At 39.3% G+C, this 20,671-nt stretch overlaps 1 protein-coding gene across 2 annotated transcripts in view; it reads right to left on the minus strand.

Annotated features, from left to right (window-relative positions):
• Nucleotides 1–1,465: 1,465 nt before the first annotated feature.
• The window catches only part of tasp1 (taspase, threonine aspartase, 1), a 40,630-nt gene continuing 21,424 nt past the window's right edge, over nt 1,466–20,671 (minus strand). For both annotated transcript variants that reach the window (XM_056255020.1, XM_056255019.1), the window contains 4 exons: nt 20,150–20,260; nt 14,692–14,799; nt 9,313–9,386; nt 1,466–2,564 (listed from right to left, as the gene is read on the minus strand). In XM_056255020.1, coding sequence (XP_056110995.1) covers nt 2,472–2,564; nt 9,313–9,386; nt 14,692–14,799; nt 20,150–20,260 — 386 coding nt within the window. In that variant the 3' untranslated portion in view covers nt 1,466–2,471. The remainder of the gene's footprint in view (nt 2,565–9,312; nt 9,387–14,691; nt 14,800–20,149; nt 20,261–20,671) is intronic.

Below are 20,671 nucleotides of genomic sequence, written 5' to 3' on the forward strand. Positions count from 1 at the left end.
AAAATATCTTCTTATTAAACGGTCTGTACACTTACAAAGTTCTCAATGCTTCGTTTTGCATGTAGGGACCCTCATTTTACTGTTAGTGTGGGGCTATTTTGAGCCTTGTTAGTGGTATTAACTAGCGATTTCTTTTTAATTATTAAATGCCCCTATTACTGGCGTTATACGCTAAACAGTTTTTAGAGATAAAACTCTTTACATTCGATTATCATGAAAACAAATCTCAGAGAACGGTTGACTAGGTACCAATGTTTTATTAGACCAAAGGTTCATTTTGCGCCGGAGTTCTCCTTTAATTGATTTGTCTTTCTGGCAAAGATGACTCTCCAAAACTAGGGATTTTTTACATTTTGCTCTCAAAAACATCAGTTCAAGGTAAGTGTTCCTGAAGTTTGATTTTTTACTCAAATGGTAATAAAAGGCTGGATATGTGATCTCAACATGACAGCCACAATAATAGGGCAGCCCATGTTATGTAGAATACAACAGTTTTTTAGCCTTTATTGATGCATTCATTATTTTAGTACATATAAAAGGAGACAGTCAATGAATGAATGAATGAATCAATCGACACTTTGAACTGCACGTCATATCTCAGTTTTATTGAGCATTACAATAGCAAGAGGTTAGTACAATCTGCTGTTGGAAACGTTCACAGACATTTCATAATAAATGCAGGGTCAAGTAAAACTAAAATAAGCATATATATCATACATTTTTTATAGTAATGCAAGAATGTTAAGTAAAGAAAAGTTCTCAACTGCGGAACTTGAAATAATAGCCCTGCCAAAAAACCCTCATCAATGCAATAACCGTCAACATATTTGATTCAGTGTAATTTATAAATACATTTTAGAGATCCTCTCATTTTTCTGCCATTATAAAATACAGACCTAAAATATACTTTGCATTTTCAAAGATGGACTAACAGTCATTTTTTTAGCTTGCTTTTTTGGGGGGTCTCATGATCATCTCCTGAGCACTACACATGGTATTAGAAAACACACAAAGCTGTTGACATGTTAATACAGCTTAATCACAGAAGTGCACTATGCAGGTTTCAAATAAGGTCAAGTGAACTCAAAGTACGCAAAAGATATGCATACTTGGATTGTGAAACATGCGCCATGTTCTTATTACACACGAGCAGTGCAGTTAGTCATAGTGCACTTATTTAGTAAGACGCTGAGCAAAAGTGCGTGTGCATCTAGTCTCATCAGAAGATCTTTCTGAGATCCTACTGCCATCAACTTTGTGGTGAAAGTGTAACAACCACGATTCAACATATTTTCAACAGTGCATATCATTAGATTTGAGAATAGTCCCACTCTTTAAAGGAAATGTTCACTTGAAAATAAATTTCTCCCATTACTCGCCCTCGTGTCATTCAGATCGAAAGTTGGATTTCAGAAGAATCGCTATTTTCTTTGCAATTTCAAGAAATGGGGCATTCATTTTTCAGGGTAAAATGGACATAAAAGCACCAAAATATCACGTGACTCGTGCACGAGTTCAGTAAGAGTTCTAAAGACTCAGGTCAAATGGACCATTTTTATGATACTTTGAATCTTTTTCAATATTTTAACGCTTACTAAAAGGAAAACAATGACAAGGATCCTCTTGTGTTCTGCAGAAGAAAGTAAGCTGTACAGGTTTAGAATGACATGAGAGTGAGTAAACGGCAAATTTTATTCTGAACTGCTATTCCTAGCTTTAAAAAAGTCAAATGAAAAGGCAATTTTTGCAAATTTCAAAAAGGATTTTATCCTGTATTCCACGCTGCGTACGCATTTGCGACTCAACCAGACTCACATCAAGCACACATGTCAAATATCTCCACTCAGAAATGTTCAGACCTATAATATGAATTACTAAACTGAACTTTTGCACAAAACAAGCATCTTATCTATATATAAAACATAATAGTAAAAGTAATATTAAACATCAAGTAAGCCGTTTACATTAATGGCCACCCTGTTTCAACAACCCCCTAGCTTATTTACAACGAAAAGGACGGTGCATATTGTTTAAGAGAGGAATAGAAATGGAGCATCAAGTCTTGTCCAGCACATACTAGAAGCTGAGTTCTTTGGAAGCCCACTAAAACCAGAGCAGTGCACTAGTCCTGAAGTGCACTTGGCATGTCCTTTTCTTAGCATTAGGCAAATTACCCTGCTAACCCTGTCCCCGTCCCCCCCTCTCAAGTGACAGTCAAACAGATGACACTGTCTATGCTATGCCCAAGAATGGAACGCAAAAGTAGCATGGTATGTTTTAGAAAAGGAAATTGTGAATAAATGAATAAATGTTTTTTATATCTGTGCAATAAAGAAAAGATGGAAGAAAAGACATATTGCAACCTTTTTGTCCCTTTATAATTGTGTGCTACGATGACACAACATCAAGCTCTTGCTATAAAGATCCCGCTGGCATTATGCTGCAGAAATAGAGGATGATTTCACACCGCGTCAGTCACTCACGGTGCCAAGTCGACAGACTCCACCTTCGATTGCCAGCGACTGTCCGGCCACCGCCCCAGGAGGAAGTCTGGATATGTGAGTCTGGCAAACAGAGAGAGAGAAAGAGAGAGTGTTTACAGAGTCAAGTATGAGTGTGGCGGAGAAGCACACAGCTGTTGAATAGTGGGAGTGAGGTGTCCTCACTGCAATCAAAGGCAGCTGCCGCCCACCCGCCTCAGGCACATACCCTGGTCCCGCTCTCTGTCGGGCAACGATAAGCGGCCCTCGGGGAGCCAGAACCATGTGTGAGGAGAATAGAAGTGAAGGTATCATCCCAGAGCTCCCCGGGCCACCTGTTGGAAGCACTGGGTGACGAGTCAGTGGAAAACTGTGACCCCTTTCAGCACATTCATGTGTGTCAGTTATGCTATGATAGTGATCCATATCTCACTCACACAGTCTATGTGACCTCCAGCACAAGCGCAGGTAGATTACTAGCAAGCTAGAAGACAATACCTCAAAACTAACTCAAATAACTCAAACTAAACAATAGAACATCACACAAACACAAGCGAACATCTACTCTGAGAAAAGATAAAAGTAATAATAAATCCATCCAAAAAATTAAGGAAATGAATAATGAAATTACAAAATAAATGTATGACATAATTAAAATACAGGGCCCTATGATTTCCGCAACGCAGAAAAAACAGATGGAGTGAGGGAATCCAGTAATGGATTTACAGTATCACACAGGATGTCTCAAATTTAGCAAATTTTGGATGAATAAATCCAAATAAATCCAGAAAAATTAAAATGGGAAAATAAAATGGAATCCAGATTTTTTTTTTTTTAAATAAATAAATGAAAACAGGAACACTAAAATATAAATAAATATAAATTATATAAATACAACAAATGACCTAAATGGTACTGAACCCATGCCTCTACATAACTGTGCGTTCACACCGCCGCCGGCGAGAGCGTCAAAGTGGCCGGAAGTCATTCATTTTCAATGAGAGCCGGCGGCGAGCTCCGGCGAGGGCGGCGCGCCGCGGCGCGTCTTGGACGGTGAGAGCGGCGAGGAGCGGCGAGGAGAAGTTGAAATCAGCTAAACTTTATGGTAATGAGCTATGACGCGGTTCGGCGGCAACCGGCGGCAACCAATCGGAATGCAGAAGTGCTCCGTTTGAGAGGATTCCAGAGAACGCAGTCAAGTAACTTTGGTTCCGACCACATTAGTTCCCAAGCAAAACAGAGGAGAGGTTTATCATTTGAATTTGATAAGAAGGCGCGCAACACTATTTATAGGCAAGATTTTCACGCTAGAACGCTTGTTTTTCAGCGGGAATGCAAATTAGAATAGCACTTAACCAAAACACAAAAGCCACACCACACAAATGGCTTTTAATTGGTTTATTTCGTTAGCAAACATGTCAGTATAATTGTTAAGTTCTTTCCATCGATCAATTTTCTGCAAAAATAACGATCAACATGCTTGTTTGCTTTACGGCCCCTTTAAATAAAGTTTAAAAAAAGACCAAACATTCGATCTACGTCAGAGCATCAGAGCGTCCACGAATCTATCCACGGCGTCGCTGGCAGGGCGGTAAGAGCGAATTTTGCCGCTCTCGCCGGCGGCGGTGTGAACGTACAGTAAGACTGTTGATTTATTGTATCATCGGTAAAAAAAAAAAAAAAAAGATCTTCAAAATTGGCATTTAACTTGTTTCCAACAATCTAGTGTATATTGGAGTCCACACAACAACCCCAACTGAAACATTGTGTTTTACAAACGGTGTAGCTTGTCATAGCAATAATGCCACATAACTTTGGGTGACGCGAATTTGAGTCCCAGCTCGTGATTTAAATCTAGATGAGTAACAGGCATAGAACACTAACTTTCTAATATGTTTCTGCTAATCGCTAACACACCCAAACGCATTCAGACATTACTGCAAAGGATGAGGGGAACTAGAATACAAGGGGAATCATAACACAACTTTTCACATTTTTTGCTACCCCATGGAACGTTATTCCAATGTTGTTTCCATGTAGAGATAAAGCCTTCCTTTATACATGCCCATTACATTAATTTGTGCAATAACATGGCCCAAATATTCTGGCCATTAGAGTTCTGCAAGATGTTTTTGTGAGATGCTAGGAGTGGTTGCAACAGGGAGATGCCAATGTCTTCAGAGTGGGTTTTAGCACTATGCTATGTGGTTACCAGGGTGTTCTGGGTGGTTGCTTATTGGCCCAAGTCTCCATGATATTGTGGTCCTCAACTAATGGCTCAGGTCCCCCTTTCTATTGAAGTCTATGTGGTTTTTCCCTTGTTTTTTCATTCGAAAATAATTCACCGTAACTTAGAAAAGTAATAGCACACATCTTCTCAAAAGCCTGTAGCACAATCGTCTAGAGTGAGATACACTTAACAAGCAACTAATTATGTGAATCTTTTTTTCAACACATAACTTGTGGAAGCTCGTTTCCGCCACAGAAAACAATTTAAAAGATAATTGCGACTTTTTGTCTTACAATTCGGACTTTTTTTTCTCACAATTGTTTACATCCTTTTTTCCAAGATATAAACATGCAATTGCGAGTTATAAAGTAAGAATTGCGAGATATAAACAATTGCGAAAAAATAAAGTCAGAATTGCAAGATATAAACTCACAATTCGAGAGGTGAATTACATTTTTTCTTTAAAGTTATGTTCAACTTTTATGTAGCATAAGTTCAGTCGGATTTATGTAGCATAAGTTCAGTCGGATTTTCAGTCTTTTTTAATAATTTTTGTTATTGTATTTATTTCAATCATAAGTTGTATCCTTAATTTAAATTTATGAGTAATTACATTTAATTGATTCAGTATATTTGTCTTGTGTTCTGTTATTAAGGAAGCTTGTTTCCACCACTGAATAAAAAATAAAAAGGTAACTCGCAATTTATAACTCGCAATTCTGACTTGGAAATGTAATTTCCCTTGCAGTCGTCAAGTGTAAATTGGACTTATTCTTCTTCTAAATGACAACAGTGTTTTGAAGTTGAACACATTTCAATCTACTTGATGGTGTTTTATCTGGAATGGTTCACATGTGGTTGGAATTACCACTGCTGGAAATAATCATGAAGTCTTAACGCAACCTAAAGATTAGACTGTGAAAGATTCTGTGTGGCAAACCAGAGATTCACTGACTGAGATGGACATCTAGACTCAAGCCAAACATTTAAGCAGTTGGATATAATCAGAAAAATGCTTTGTTTGAGACCAAAAGTATGCCATTAAAATTCTTTCTTAATTGCCATGTAAAAATGTGTGTATGATGTGTTAAAGAGCTGAAAACCAGAATGTTTAAACCAGAAGTGGGGCCGCAGTGTAAAAACATATATATGACAATGGCCATGCTTCAGCTGTGGTTTTCACATATTTTGTTCTCAGCCACAATGTGCCATCCCTTGTTTCGAGGGGCTAAATGGAAAAAGGGAAGAGTGAGCAGTGTAACCAATTAATCAGCAACCAAGGATGCGTTTCCCAAAAGCATTGTTAGCCAACTATGGTCGCAAGTTCCGACGTTAACAACAGTTTCACCGATTTTCTAGCAAACATTCACAAACAGCATCACAAACTTGCGTTGTTGAAACAGTTTATTGTTCAATAACATGTGGACTTAAATAGATCATGCTCTTGGGCACTAACAAGCAAGCTAACATTCAGTAAATTCTATATAAATATTGTGGCGGAAGGAGCAACAACATACACAATTGTTGTCTAGGCCGCGTTTCCACCGCAGGAACTTTCCCCAGGAACTAGAGACTTTGGGATGGTACTCGGTGTGCTAAATATTCCCCCCTCCGAAAGTCCCTGCTTGCGAGGTAGTACTTTTTCAAAGTCTAGGAACTTTTTCAGGGGTGGGACTCGGGCGCTGAACATGCTGATTGGTTGAGTCCATGCCGCATTTTGATTGGTTGACTCCACGCAGATTTTTTTTTTATCTGTTGCTGTGCGTGCAGTTACAGTTGTTTGCTTTTCGAATCAACAATGGAGTTTAAAAAATACAGCAGATGGACCGACGACGAGGTTCAGGCTTTATTGGGGGTGGGGGGGGGGGAATTTCGGTGGAAACGTGGCTTAATAAATCATTGAATCCAAATAAAGTGTAACTTGAATGAATGAACCCGTGAATAAAGCAAAATGACATGTAACAAAAACAGTGAAATAGTCATTAATGACTGCTAGGGCTGTCACTTTACGTTCGAAAATCGATTGCACCAGCCAACACAAGTATCGAAAACGAAAATAGGGAATCGATTTTAACGGCCTTTTTTTTTTTACCAAAAATGTGTTTTAGGTGGACAGATCAATACAGTGCACAGAACATGTAGGATGTCGGAAAATAACAATGTGTTTTCTGTAAACCAAATGCTTTTTAATATTCGCTATTACTTCAATGCAAGTGAACAAGCACACCGTTATTTGTTTGCTCAGTGACGTGTGTGTTCAAGTAAGCCAGAAATGCGCAGATTCTGTGCTATACACTGTATTTAATATATCATGAGGACTCACGAGTTGAGTATTTGCGCTAAATCCGCGCAGATTTGGCTTACACGAACTTCCCCAGCTAAGAGAGTGAGTAAACATAGAAACACGCCAGATTGGCTCGTGATTTGACAGAGTTACCCGCCAGTTCATTTTTATCCGCATTTGGCGAGTTGGAGGGTGTTAATTTCAATCTCTGAATGTTGCGCTCCTGTTTATCATTGTGCACGAAACTTCACGCCAATAAATCATCAGAAATATTGCTGACTTGTGCGCGTCTCAAGCGCCCTCTTTACGTTCGTCCTAATGCCTGTTAGTTGTCCGTGGATTTGCCTATATGTGGTGATGAAAATGGAAACGTCTTTAGACATGGAAAATCGATTTTACAATCGATTCAATGAACACTTACGTCTCAAAAATCGAACAGGATTTTTTCACAAAAGTGACAGCCCTAGTGACTGCCACCATTTGTTACAGCAGACTATCGGATATCTCAATAGATTATTTAGCAGAAAAATATTAATCCAGCTGCACGTGTCGTCAATTACGACAGTCCTATATTGTTGAACCAATGCAGTTCAAAGACAGAGGTGCAAAAGAGTCACTACAGCTTTGGAAAACAATCATGACAAGTTGGTAAGTTTCCTCAACGATGCATCATACTATGGTGGTTAATCAGCAAGTTACATCACTGTACAGGAAATGCATCCCAGAGCAAGGATGAGAGGACATCAGAAAACTAGCTCTTCTCCAACAGCAATGATGCGTGTGGATTTGGGAATTGAGCTGGAAGGATTGAAATCTTGCCAGAAAAAAGAAAACATGCAATCCACATTCCAGGCTACATATCGGACAAAATGTTTGTCAGTGCACCAAACACAGAGGCTCATCCGTATCCTATGTGTACAGTTTCATGACCACAAATATCCTGTATACATAGTTATAATTTTATGCTGTGCAAAGTATACATCATGCAATTCTTTTAAATGTATAGATAACATTTTATTTTTATTTTTATTAAAGCTAAATTAAATATGGCCTAACATTGCAACTGTGCAAACAGATATACAAACTGAACAGGTTGAGAAGATCTGGAGGTAAAGAGGCTTGTTAAATGTAAAAGATTCATCAATGCCAGGCATGAAAGCCCAAGGGCTTGAAGCAACAGAGAGGGTCCGCTTCCAGCCAATCTGCACTGACAATAGACCGGATAAAGAGTACACTGGCTTCTGCAAGAACTGACTAGAGCCCCTGTTCAGAGCACAAACCCAACAAAGGACTATTCTAAAATGGGTCAATGCACACTTCCAGACACGCTCTGAGCTACTAGCGTGAATAGAAACGGTTAAAACGGCACACACTCCTAGAGCTCTGGACTGTGTTCTATCTCGCTGAGCTGCCAATCAGCTCAGGGCTTTCATCTCATCAAACACACACACACACATACACAGCAGCACAATGCATGAAGGAATGGGAGGAATGTTTCTGGAATGGTACAGGAATGAGTTGGTGTCTTTCTGCTGCAGTCGTCGATGGAAAGACCCGTCACAATTCAGCAGGATTGTTCATTTTATGAGTACCTGCTGCCAATTACATACCAGAAACTTGTGGACTGATACTAAAAATATAAGAAGTATATTTGTGCATGTTGCCATGCTTTTACCACTTTTCGGGCATTAGGACATGACTGCCAAGTGTCAAAGCTAAATCAATAGGAGTTTTGGCAATACTTTATTAATAATTTTGAATAACACTAACAAACCTTCATTGTGAGGAATGCAAAGACAAGCATCTCTATTACTATTGCTCACACTTGAACAAACCCCACAAATCAATGGTCAATAGTGTAACGATGTATGAAGCACAGCTCGCAGTGAAGTCACTTTCAAACCAAGCATCTTTCTGTGAGTCAAATCTGTAAATTTACTTGACCAACTTGAACATGATACGCCTGTGTGGTAAAATCTTTCGCTACATCACATGGTCACCCATGGAAATGCATATTTCACAGAATAAAATTCAAAGTTACCACACCTTTATTATTATATTTTGGCATGTAACTCCACACAAACCACTGGTGTTACAGGCATGCATGATGCCTGAAATCTTATTTAAGAAAGGTGTGCTATTACTATAACAGATTAAAAAAAAATGTTTTTGCCATGCTAATGACTAAATTGAAGCAGGGACCCAAGCCATATCTAGGAACCAGAAAAGCATAAAGACTAACCACCCAGAATGCCCTAGCAATTGCGGAGACAGTGAAGAGCCTCTGATGAGGGTGTTCTGATGTGGGAACTTCTTACCCTGGGTTTACTGTCCTGGGCAGACATGTATCCCACACACATACTCTCTGTAGTATGGCTCCATAGAAACTCCACTGTGAATAAAAGAGAGACAATAACTGTGAGATATAGGTACTAAAAAGTCCTTAGAAGATTACACATCCTATATACCTGGAAGAGAATTAGCATCTTGAGGAGTTTCAAATGGATTTTTAGAAGCGCTTTATTTAATGAATGAAATATTAGAACAGAATAAAATCTCAAATAATATTGTGAACCACGATGCATATTTTATAGAGGTGGTTAAATGCTCCAATGCAATCTTTGAATTCTCTCTTCCAAGATTCTGAATCAATTCTGAGTTAGCATTCGCGATAGTATTGTGTGTGCTCTAGAAACAACCGTATTCTGCTTGCTTTGAATTCTCACACACACACACACCTTCGAATAGCGCTTGCAGCTATTCGATAAATGCTTTTATGATGCAAAATTAACATAATTAAAGTCTGTTATGTCTTAAGGGATTACACAGACAAGACAAAACATCTGTATTGTCAAAATAGATCTGTGCATTAGTGTGAATGCAGCCTATTTTTAGATCTCCTGCTGTCTATGATGTCATCTTTGTTTGTGTTTCTTTGTTCCTTTGTTATTATTTGATATTTAAATCTATTGTTTTGAAACCATATTTAGTTAGTTAAATTCTTAACATAAAATTGTTTTAAATTTGTAAGATTTAAAGTCAGTAAACTGTTTAATAAAGTAAAAAAAAAAAAAAAGGGAATCGTGACTCCCAGAATTTGAATTGGATCGGATCGTGAGGTGCCTAAAGATTCCCACCTCTAATATTTTACTCATAAATGGAAAACTGCTATTCTAAAAACCCATTAGAACTTCCAAAATGCACCCATGGCGAATCAGCCTTCTGAGTTGGCCTTAAATTGAAGTCAAGATTGAACGGTTAATGAACACAACAGACAAAGATATTGAAAAGGTGAGTTTCATATCTGTCTGAAATGTGTTCTTCCATTGAGTGTTGTCAGCCCTAATCATAACAATGCCTCTATTCTCCCGACCACACTTTGAGACCTGTTTATTCTGTTATTTGTGAATGTAGGGAGCTGCCATGTTTATCCCTGAATGTTTAAACAAAGACGCCTGGAAAAATAGTCAGCATCTTTAGACAAGAATGTTCGAATATGGGGGGGGGGAGAATTTGGGGGGGGGGGGGGACAACATTACGAATGACTTTCAGGGAATCTTCAATGACCCAGATGTTCTCCCAAAAACCCAAAAATCCTCCATAACGCCATCTTTTTATGTAACACTTTCAGCAATGATGCATTAAATTGTTCAAAAGTGATACTAGATACATTTATGATGTTACAAAAGATCTGTTCTTTTGAACTTTCTTTTCATCAAAGAATCCTGAAAAAAAATATTACGGTTTCCACAAAAATATTAAACAGCACAACCGTTTTTGACATTGATAATAAGAAATGTTCCTTGAGCACCAAATCAGCATATTAGAGTGATTTCAGAAGGATCATGCGTCACTGAAGACTGGAGTAATGATGCTGAAAATTCAGCTTTGCCATCAAAAGTTAAAATAATAATATTTCTTAATATTGCTGTTTTATGTATGCAGCCTTGAAGAGCATAAGAAACTCTTCAAATTAAATAAAAACTTTATGGACCCTAAACATTTGAACGGTAGTAAATAAAATTCGCTTTGTAGCAGGGGTCCGCAAATCCGGTCCTGGAGGCCACGGCCCTTCAGAGTTTCAAGCCCTGATCAAACTCACCTATCTGTGATTTTCTAGTGATCCTGAAGACCTTGGGCCCCATTTTAAGCACATGGTCTAAAGCGCACGGCGCAAGTGCACTTAGGGCGTGTCCGAATCCACTTCTGCTACTTTAACGACAGGAAAAATGGTCGGCGCACCCGGAGCATGGTCTAAAAGGGTTGTAGTAATGGGTGTGTTTTGGGTGTAACGTGCAATAAACCAATCAGAGTCTCATCTCACATTCCCTTTAAAAACCAGTTGCGCTCGCGCCATGGCGGATTCGCTATTTACATGACGGAATTTGCAAACGGAAAAACTGAACGCTTCTTTAGCGAGCAGACCATCTACGGGACAAAGTGTACGTGCGTTGTGGATCCACCTATAGGCGCACATTAGAGGTCTTCATGGGTCCACTTGGATCCGAAAACCCGAGGTCCGACCCGAGACCCGAGCGGGTTCGGGTCCAAAACTCCGACGAGTGTCTCGGACACGGGTCGGGTTCGGTATTAGTGGCCTCGGGTCTCGGGTAATTTAAAATAAATATGCCTTTTCCAAATGGACCCGAGAAAACCCGAATTCTTTTAAACTATGTTGGGCATTTAAGAAAATTGCAGTATTTACAACAACTATGACACCGTTCTCTCACTTTTTCTAAGCGAGAGAGCGAATCCACGCTTCTACGTGCAAATGGGCTATAAGCATAAGCACGGTTGCCTCCGGATTTATTTACTCAGTTGCTCGCTCCACATAAACCAACCCCTCCCTTTGCCAAGAAGAACTAGTGCGCCATCATGTGGATGGATGTTTGACTAAATGCAAGTATTTGAATTGTCGTTAAGCCAGGCCTGTCAATCAATTTTAAAAATACGCGACACTGTCAGAAAAGCATGGAGGCGATAACAGAAATTGCGAAAAACATCAGGGAAAACGAATGGTGGTTCTAATCATCGTATGGTCCGGTAAATAACATTATGCCAAATTTTATAGGACGTAATGGGTTCCAGTGATGTGTGATTGACATTTTAGCACTTCAGCACGCTTACACTTGCGCGTCTAAGTTAAGTGCATTTTTGAGAAACGCAGGGCTGCAGGCTGTGCACAATGTAAATGCCGTTTACGTTCGGGTCCAGTTGGGTTCTAAAGGAAATGGCGTCAGGTCGGGTCGGACTCGGGTCTAATTTTTTCGGGTCTGTCTCGGGTCGGGTTTTTCTTTAAAAAAAAATTATTTATACACGTCGGGTTCGGGTAAGTAGTGATTCGGGTCGATTCGGGTCGGGTACAGTTTTTAGGACCCGAGAAGACCTCTAGTGCACATTACTAACACGCTCTTTAAAGCTGCAGTCCGTAGCTTTTTTGGGTTAAAAATGATCCAAAATACCTATTTGAGAAAATACATAACCAGCCAGTGTTCAAAACTATCTGCTTGCCTTACCTTGATTCAAAGCGATAAGCTTGTAATAATGTTTTTAATTCCAGTGGTACTGGTGGATTTCCGCGGGAAATTCGAGCATGTCTTTGCGGTGGAGATTTATAGCCTTTTTTCACAGCACTTGATATAATTAAATTTGATGGCAGATCCAGAAAGGTTCAATTGTTAGATTTAATCAGCGCGATTTACTGTAATGTCAGAACCAGAATAAAAGTGGATGTTTCTTACTAGTTCAGATTACATTTTCCGGTGAAAATTCTTATGTTGGTCATACTTCCAAAAAGAATAATCTGTGATTCTGAATGCCAGTATCGACACCGGCGCGGTGACTGACAGCTGAACATTCTCCTCAAACATTGTGTTCATCCGCGCTGTGCCGTGTCGAAGTACAACTCACGTAAAGTTGATAATTCCGCGAATGACTGCAATTGCAGATTTCGAACAGAGATGGCGACAAAGAGGAAAAACTGCGGACTGCAGCTTTAAATAAAAAATAAAAAAAATATTGCCCCATTGACTTTAGACAAGTTTTTTGTTGGTCAATGGCGCAGTCTATTTCAGTTGCCTCAAAAAAGCAATGCGCCAACAATGCGCCTAAACACACCTCATTTACAGACCATGGGCGCAAATTAGGGCTGGGCGATAAAACGATAACGATAATTATCGCGATATAACTTTTCTCGATAAAACGATATCAAGAGGTCGATAAATGTTCGATAATGTTTATGCGCCAAAAGCGGAACGAAACTCATTTGAACCTCGCGCGCTCACGGACTGTTTATCCGCTCGGCTCAAAGTCCAAACAGCAGCGCGAGCTCACTCGAGCAGACGCGTTTACTCTGATCGCCTCGCTCACGAGATCCAGTGTGAAGTGCTAGAGTTCAGCGAAGAACACAAATGTTTAAAGGCAGATGAAACAGCGCTGACAAACAGGAGAAACACTGCGCGCAACGATACTGTCAGAATCTGAATTGATACTGAATCCATTTAGCCTACCATGGATTTACTGTAAGGTTAGCCTAGTAATATTAACTGCACCATGAAATGTGGGATACATATTGAATTGTATAATATTATTAATGTAGACAATGTATTAAATGTCTAATGGAATATAATTATAGTATTTAATAATGTATTTAACTGTTAGGCTACTGTTTTTCATACAAATACCATAGAAACCATAAAGTTACGTTTTGCCATGATAGTGAGGTACTAATTTATAACGCTAGGCTATGCCTGGTTTTATCTGTGGTTATCATGATCTAAATGCATGATACTGGATGACCAATGGTTAATTTTAATAAAAGTCAAACAGTCAGAATATTACATTTTACCAAATAAAAATGTGGTTGTTAATTATTTTTTTTTAACAGATGTTACTGTTTTTGTTAATGAACATAAATTTAACAGTAGTATTAGCTTGAGTTAGGATGCCGATTTACTGTCAACTCACTGTCAAATATGCATTTCGAGACAAAACATGTAATTTGAATATTGCAGGCTGCACTGCAAACTGCTGAAGAAATATTTTTCTATTCAGATATTAATTTTGTTAAGGAAAAATGACAAATGTTTGAATGTTCTACTACCTCAGATTTGTGAAATGTTCAACTGTTTGTCAAGTGTTTGTCATGATCTGTTCTGATAAAGAGTTAAAACCACAATTAACGCTCTGGTTTATACAACTTTCACTTAGGAGCAAAAATCTGCCTTTAAACTTGAAAGAAATAAAGATTCGACATTTATCGTGATAATTATCGATATCGACTGATATAAAAAAAAATATCGTGATAATTTTTTTGGGCCATATCGCCCAGCCCTAGCGCAAATGCATTTGCTATTTAAACAACGTGGCACAGGACGTGAAAAAGATAACTGCGCCGGGCTAAAACTAGCAAAAAACACTTACCGCATTGCGCCGGGTGTATAAGGCCCCTTGATTAGCTAGCTCGGGTGTGTTTGATTAGGGTTGGAGCTAAACTCTGCAGGGCAAGATTTGAGGAACCCTGCTTTATAGTATTCTTTATTATTATTATTTTTAATGCACTTAAAATATGTCTCGTGATCCCTGCATTCTGTTCCAATCCATTCCGTTTTGATGTTTTTGATTGAATGCACAATCATCACAGTTTTGGACCTCGGGTGTAATGAATTTAAGCTGAAGCAGGACAGAGGAGCACGTACCCAGCAGAGCCTGGATGTCTTCAGAGCGTTGGGCTTCTCCACATGTGCAGCACCTCAGAACAATCACCCCACCCAGAACACAGTCCTCGCCAGCCAGGAACGGCGAACCTTAAACACAAACAAGCCAACTGCATTTCAACCGTGACCTTCTTTCCACTACAATCAGTCTATTTAGATGTAAAATCAAAATGAAAGCATGTTGGAGACATCTAAGAAAATCCAGCGATTCGGTCAATGATTTATTAGTTATGCTCTGTTCTGAGAAGTTAATGAAATGAGCGGAAAAGCAGTACATTTCCGTACTTTCCCCTGCCAACCTAAACGACTGAAAACAATTATTCTTTCCAAAGCTTTTGTTTTATTAACCAAATGAGAAAAATTGGGAGCAGAGCCACTTTTCGCTCTTTAATAGGTTAATGATGGAATGAGTTATTTCTGTAACCCCTCACGGAGCTCTGATAAAGAGACTCTATTGAAAAAGCAGGCAAATACAAAAAAAACTGAAAGAGTTTGCGCTGCAAAACGGGCTTCAAGCCCATTCAAATGATTACATCTCAAAACCAAAGGAGTGCTGGACACGGACTAGGTTTGAAGCACTCAAGCATAACATCAGTCCACAGGAGGGAAGTTTTAAGTTTCACCTCAGATAGGTGCTCTGTTTCATTAATGCCATATTGATTTTGCACATCATGTTGTGTTCAGCTTTTTTACACTGAACATGGCTCTTTTTATAACACCTCTTAATTAAAACCTGGACAGCCTTCACACAGAATATGTCTTACCACAATTCAAAAGACATTAAAACAGATCTTAATCCAATATTCCATTAAAAAGGCTTTTATTCTCCTCATTCTGTTTCATCTAAGTATCTGCACAGTTTAATCAGATTACACAGCTTTGAGAAACACTTGATTCATATTGGTTAATCACAGCATTCTGCAGTCAAATATTTTAGTAGAAATAGTGGCACTCCAGAGTCTCTCTTCTCACATTAAATTAGATCAATATTTCATGTATGCCTGTTTAATTATTTGGTAAATAATTGTAATCAAAGTGCTAACATGCAGTCATCTGATCATTTTCACAAAACAAAGCCCTTAAAGTAAGGGTAGGCAATTTTCAGAGAGGCTAGCAATAGCAAGATAGCTTTAAAAGCATGAGATCCCACCCTCCCTTCAGAGCTTCTCCAAATTCACGCCTGTCATTTTGTTCTGTTTATTTTGTTAAAGGGTTAGTTCACCCAAAAATGAAAATTATGTCATTATAATGACTCACCCTCATGTCGTCCCCTCATCTTCGGAACACCGTTTAAGTTATTTTAGATTTAGTCCGAGAGCTTTCTGTCCCTCCATTGAAAATGTATGTACGGTATACTGTCCTTGTCCAGAAAGGAAATAAAGACATCATCAAAGTAGTCCATGTGACATCAGTGGGTTAGTTAGAATGTTTTGAAGCATCGAAAATACATTTTGGTCCAAAAATAACAAAAACTACGACTTTATTCAGCATTGTATTGTCTTCCGGTTCTGTTGTCAAACCGCGTTCAGTGACGCTGCTGACGTGTATCTGGTGGGTCTGTGTATTCGGGTTGAAATAAATATGGCTGGGCAAAAAAATGCAAGTCTTCCTGTGTCGAAATCCTTAGACATGTTTGCGAAGATTGTTTTGTTTACAGTGTGTGTCTCCTTCAGACTGTGAACGAAGCTCGGGCGCACTGATAACACGTCAGCAGCATCACTGAACGCAGCTTGACAACAGAACCGGAAGAGAATACAATGCTGAATAAAGTCGTAGTTTTTGTTATTTTTGGACCAAAATGTATTTTCGATGCTTCAAAACATTCTAACTAACCCACTGATGTCACATGGACTACTTTGATGATGTCTTTATTTCCTTTCTGGACAAGGACAATATACCGTACATACACTCACCTAAAGGATTATTAGGAACACCATACTAATACTGTGTTTGACCCCCTTTAACCTTCAGAACTGCCTTAATTCTACGTGGCATTGATTCAACAAGGTGCTAAAAGCATTCTTTAGAAATGTTGGCCCATATTGATAGGATAGCATCTTGCATGATTTGTGGAATGCACATCCAGGGCACGAAGCTCCCGTTCCACCACATCCCAAAGATGCTCTATTGGGTTGAGATCTGGTGACTGTGGGGGCCATTTTAGTACAGTGAATACATTGTCATGTTCAAGAAACCAATTTGAAATGATTCGAGCTTTGTGACATGGTGCATTATCCTGCTGGAAGTGGGCATCAGAGGATGGGTACATGGTGGCCATAAAGGGATGGACATGGTCAGAAACAATGCTCAGGTAGGCCGTGGCATTTAAACGACTAAGGGGCCTAAAGTGTGCCAAGAAAACATCCCCCACACCATTACACCACCACCACCAGCCTGCACAGTGGTAACAAGGCATGATGGATCCATGTTCTCATTCTGTTTACGCCAAATTCTGACTCTACCATCTGAATGTCTCAACAGAAATCGAGACTCATCAGACCAGGCAACATTTTTCCAGTCTTCAACTGTCCAATTTTGGTGAGCTCTTGCAAATTGTAGCCTCTTTTTCCTATTTGTAGTGAAGACGAGTGGTACCCGGTGGGGTCTTCTGCTGTTGTAGCCCATCTGCCTCAAGGTTGTGCGTGTTGTGGCTTCACAAATGCTTTGCTGCATACCTCGGTTGTAACAAGTGGTAATTTCAGCCAAAGTTGCTCTTCTATCAGCTTGAATCAGTCGGCCCATTCTCCTCTGACCTCTAGCATCAACAAGGCATTTTCGCCCACAGGACTGCCGCATACTGGATGTTTTTCCCTTTTCACACCATTCTTTGCAATTTTGAGCGTGGCATGGTTGTTGGTGCCAGACGGGCCGGTCTGAGTATTTCACAATCTGCTCAGTTACTGGATGTTTTTCCCTTTTCACACCATTCTTTGTAAACCCTAGAAATGGTTGTGCGTGAAAATCCCAGTAACTGAGCAGATTGTGAAATACTCAGACCGGCCCGTCTGGCACCAACAACCATGCCACGCTCAAAATTGCTTAAATCACCTTTCTTTCCCATTCTGACATTCAGTTTGGAGTTCAGGAGATTGTCTTGACCAGGACCACACCCCTAAATGCATTGAATCAACTGCCCTGTGATTGGTTGATTAGATAATTGCATTAATGAGAAATTGAACAGGTGTTCCTAATAATCCTTTAGGTGAGTGTACATTTTCAATGGAGGGACAGAAAGCTCTCGGACTAAATCTAAAATATCTTAAACTTTGTTCCGAAGATGAACGGAGGTCTTGCGGGCTTGGAACGACATGAGGGTGATTCATTAATGACATAAATTCATTTTTGGGTTAACTAACCCTTTAATGTTATTGAGGAAAGCATGCAGCACATTTTGACGTCAGGATGTTTGTTAACAGTATATCGCTGCAAAGGTATTTCCAACTTTTTTACTTCTAAGCAAAGAACGAAAAGAACTTTGCTGCGTGTATATCGGAGCATTGAATCACATTCAGACTCTTGTACATTACGTGTGAAAGCTGCAGTACAGTTAATGGCCACTGGTGTCGCTAATAACAAGGGTTTCTGAATTATACATATAGTCCCTTTAAAAGGCACACTATGCAAGATTTGTACCTTAATATAACAGCTTCGAAGTCATTTCGATGGTAAACGTACGGTGGCCCCGTAGTGCACAACACAACGAAATTTAAAAAGCAAACATAAGTTCACAACACAATAAATTTAAGCCACAACTGAACAATGGCAAGGAAAAAATAACTTTACCGCGCTCTGAGAGCCCTCTAGTGGTCAGGAGCATTTCCGTTTTGTTGAAGCTTTATTTCGTTGTGTTGTACATTTTCCGTTGTGTTGTGGCATATTTCCATTATGTTGTGGCTCATTTCTGTTGTGTTGTACATTTTCCGTTGTGTTGTGGCTCATTTCCGTTGTGGATTCATTTCGTTGTGTTGTGAACGTATGTTTGCTTTTTAAATTTCGTTGTGTTGTGCACTACTGGGCCACCGTATAAACTAACTCATAGTAGGGCGAATCATCCCGATAGCAAAGCAGGGGGGGACTCCGCTGGCAAAACCAGCAATGAAAGTTTGAGAGGTGGCACCCCGCCAAATCTTGCGAGAATCACGACTTGCTTTACGGGACGACGTCACATACATCAACCACATATGAAGCAGCCTCTATGGAAGACAATAGCACGCATTTCAGACGTGAATCATGGGAGAGTCGACGAAGAAAACGAAGAAAGCGCGGTCGGAAGAGTAAAGGAAAAGAAAACAAGAAACTGACCACGTGAAGAACCGGACAAGAGTCCCACTCGGTCAGGCTTTCACTCGTTGGCGAGACTCTAGGGGTCGCTGTTTGAAAAAACGGAAACTGCATAGTACACAACGTCATATCCATGTTAATTAGAGACAATCAAGAGACATCAAACGACAAGGGTTCTATTTTTGGCTGACAGCACAATAATTATCTCATGTGCTTGTGAGTTTTACACAACATTTTAGTTTGATTTGAGTTTGGATATCATATATACCAACTTAAATATAGCCACGATAAACGTGACAATGGATAATTTGTCTCAGATCTTGAAAACAAATGAAAGGTATTAGTCACTAAATATTTTGAATAATGTTAAAATGGTTTAACTTTCATTAAATCGATTAAATACTTTTTAACATCCATTTTATTGCAAGTGCGAGACAGCTGTGCACTGTACTTGCAGAGAGAGCCCGACCACACGCTCTTCTGATTGGCTGCGATTTGTGATTTATTTGGTCGCATCAGGAATCCTATCGCATCACGTTGTGTTTTGGGTGTTTATGTTGATTTATGAGGGTCAATATAATGTTGATTACCCAAGCTTTGCAGGAACACATAAAACTCAATTAAATAAATAAATAATAATAATCAAGAAAATCTCACATTTGAGGATTTCCGTGCAACAAAACTATAAAGGTCACAGGCCAAAACCAGCAAATATTCCCACATGTACTTTGTGTTACATTCAATATAAAATCCAAGCAGTCACCCAATTTCACAAGCCCAGAATGGGAACCAAACGAGCAAAGCTTCTGAACATGAAAGAAGGCGACATCTTCAAATGCACTGTCAACAGAGTATTTATGGCATCTGAAAATAACTGTGGCCACACAAATATGATTTAACCAAAAACTTGTGGAGCCCATTCAAAAGAATGTTATTGATCCACAAATCCAAACATACAGAAAAAAACGTTGCGGCTGCCGAATGTTTGTAGCGATCATTTCCAGTCAAGCAAGTTGTTAATGATTTTGTTGTTTAGTTTTAGCTCAGAGCTGTTCTTACTCACACATACTGTGGTGAAGTGATGCTAGCCTGCTGAAAGAGAGAGAAACATGAAAACAGGATAACAGGGAGGGAAAGAGAGTCTCTGAGAGTCACTCACTGATGAATTTATTTTGCATAGCCTCCAGTAGGGCCTGGTGTGCGTTTTCAGTCTGCATGGAGGTAGAGCACTCTCTGGCCAACATGGTGCGAATCAGGTGCTCTCCAGAGCCTGCAACAGTACAGACAAGACCCACATTCAATCATTTAATATAAAAAATATAAAAAACCTAATAAGTCATTATGTATATTGTACGAATGCTTGTAAATTTACAATTTCATGTTTGGAACTGTTAGTTCCAGTCCTGGTTGTCTGTGTTCATGGAGTTCATGTTATTTTCATACTGAATTGCAATTTGTCTGTGTATTTGCATATTGAATTTAGAGCTGCCTCCTAATAGTCAAATGAACATTAGTCAACGAGAAGAGGCTTAGTGAACCAAATTTTAATTAGTCAGTTATAAAAATAAAAAAACTCCACATGAATTGGCATGACGAACAGATTGTTAACATGGCTGGTCTATGTGGTAATTATGTCAAGCAGGAAATCCAAAAGTTCACCTATCATTCATCGACCTCAAAC

The sequence above is a fragment of the Rhinichthys klamathensis genome, unplaced genomic scaffold (assembly GCF_029890125.1).
Source record: "Rhinichthys klamathensis goyatoka isolate OS25496 unplaced genomic scaffold, OSU_Roscu_1.1 h1tg000115l_1, whole genome shotgun sequence".
In the NCBI taxonomy this organism is placed as follows: domain Eukaryota; kingdom Metazoa; phylum Chordata; class Actinopteri; order Cypriniformes; family Leuciscidae; genus Rhinichthys; species Rhinichthys klamathensis.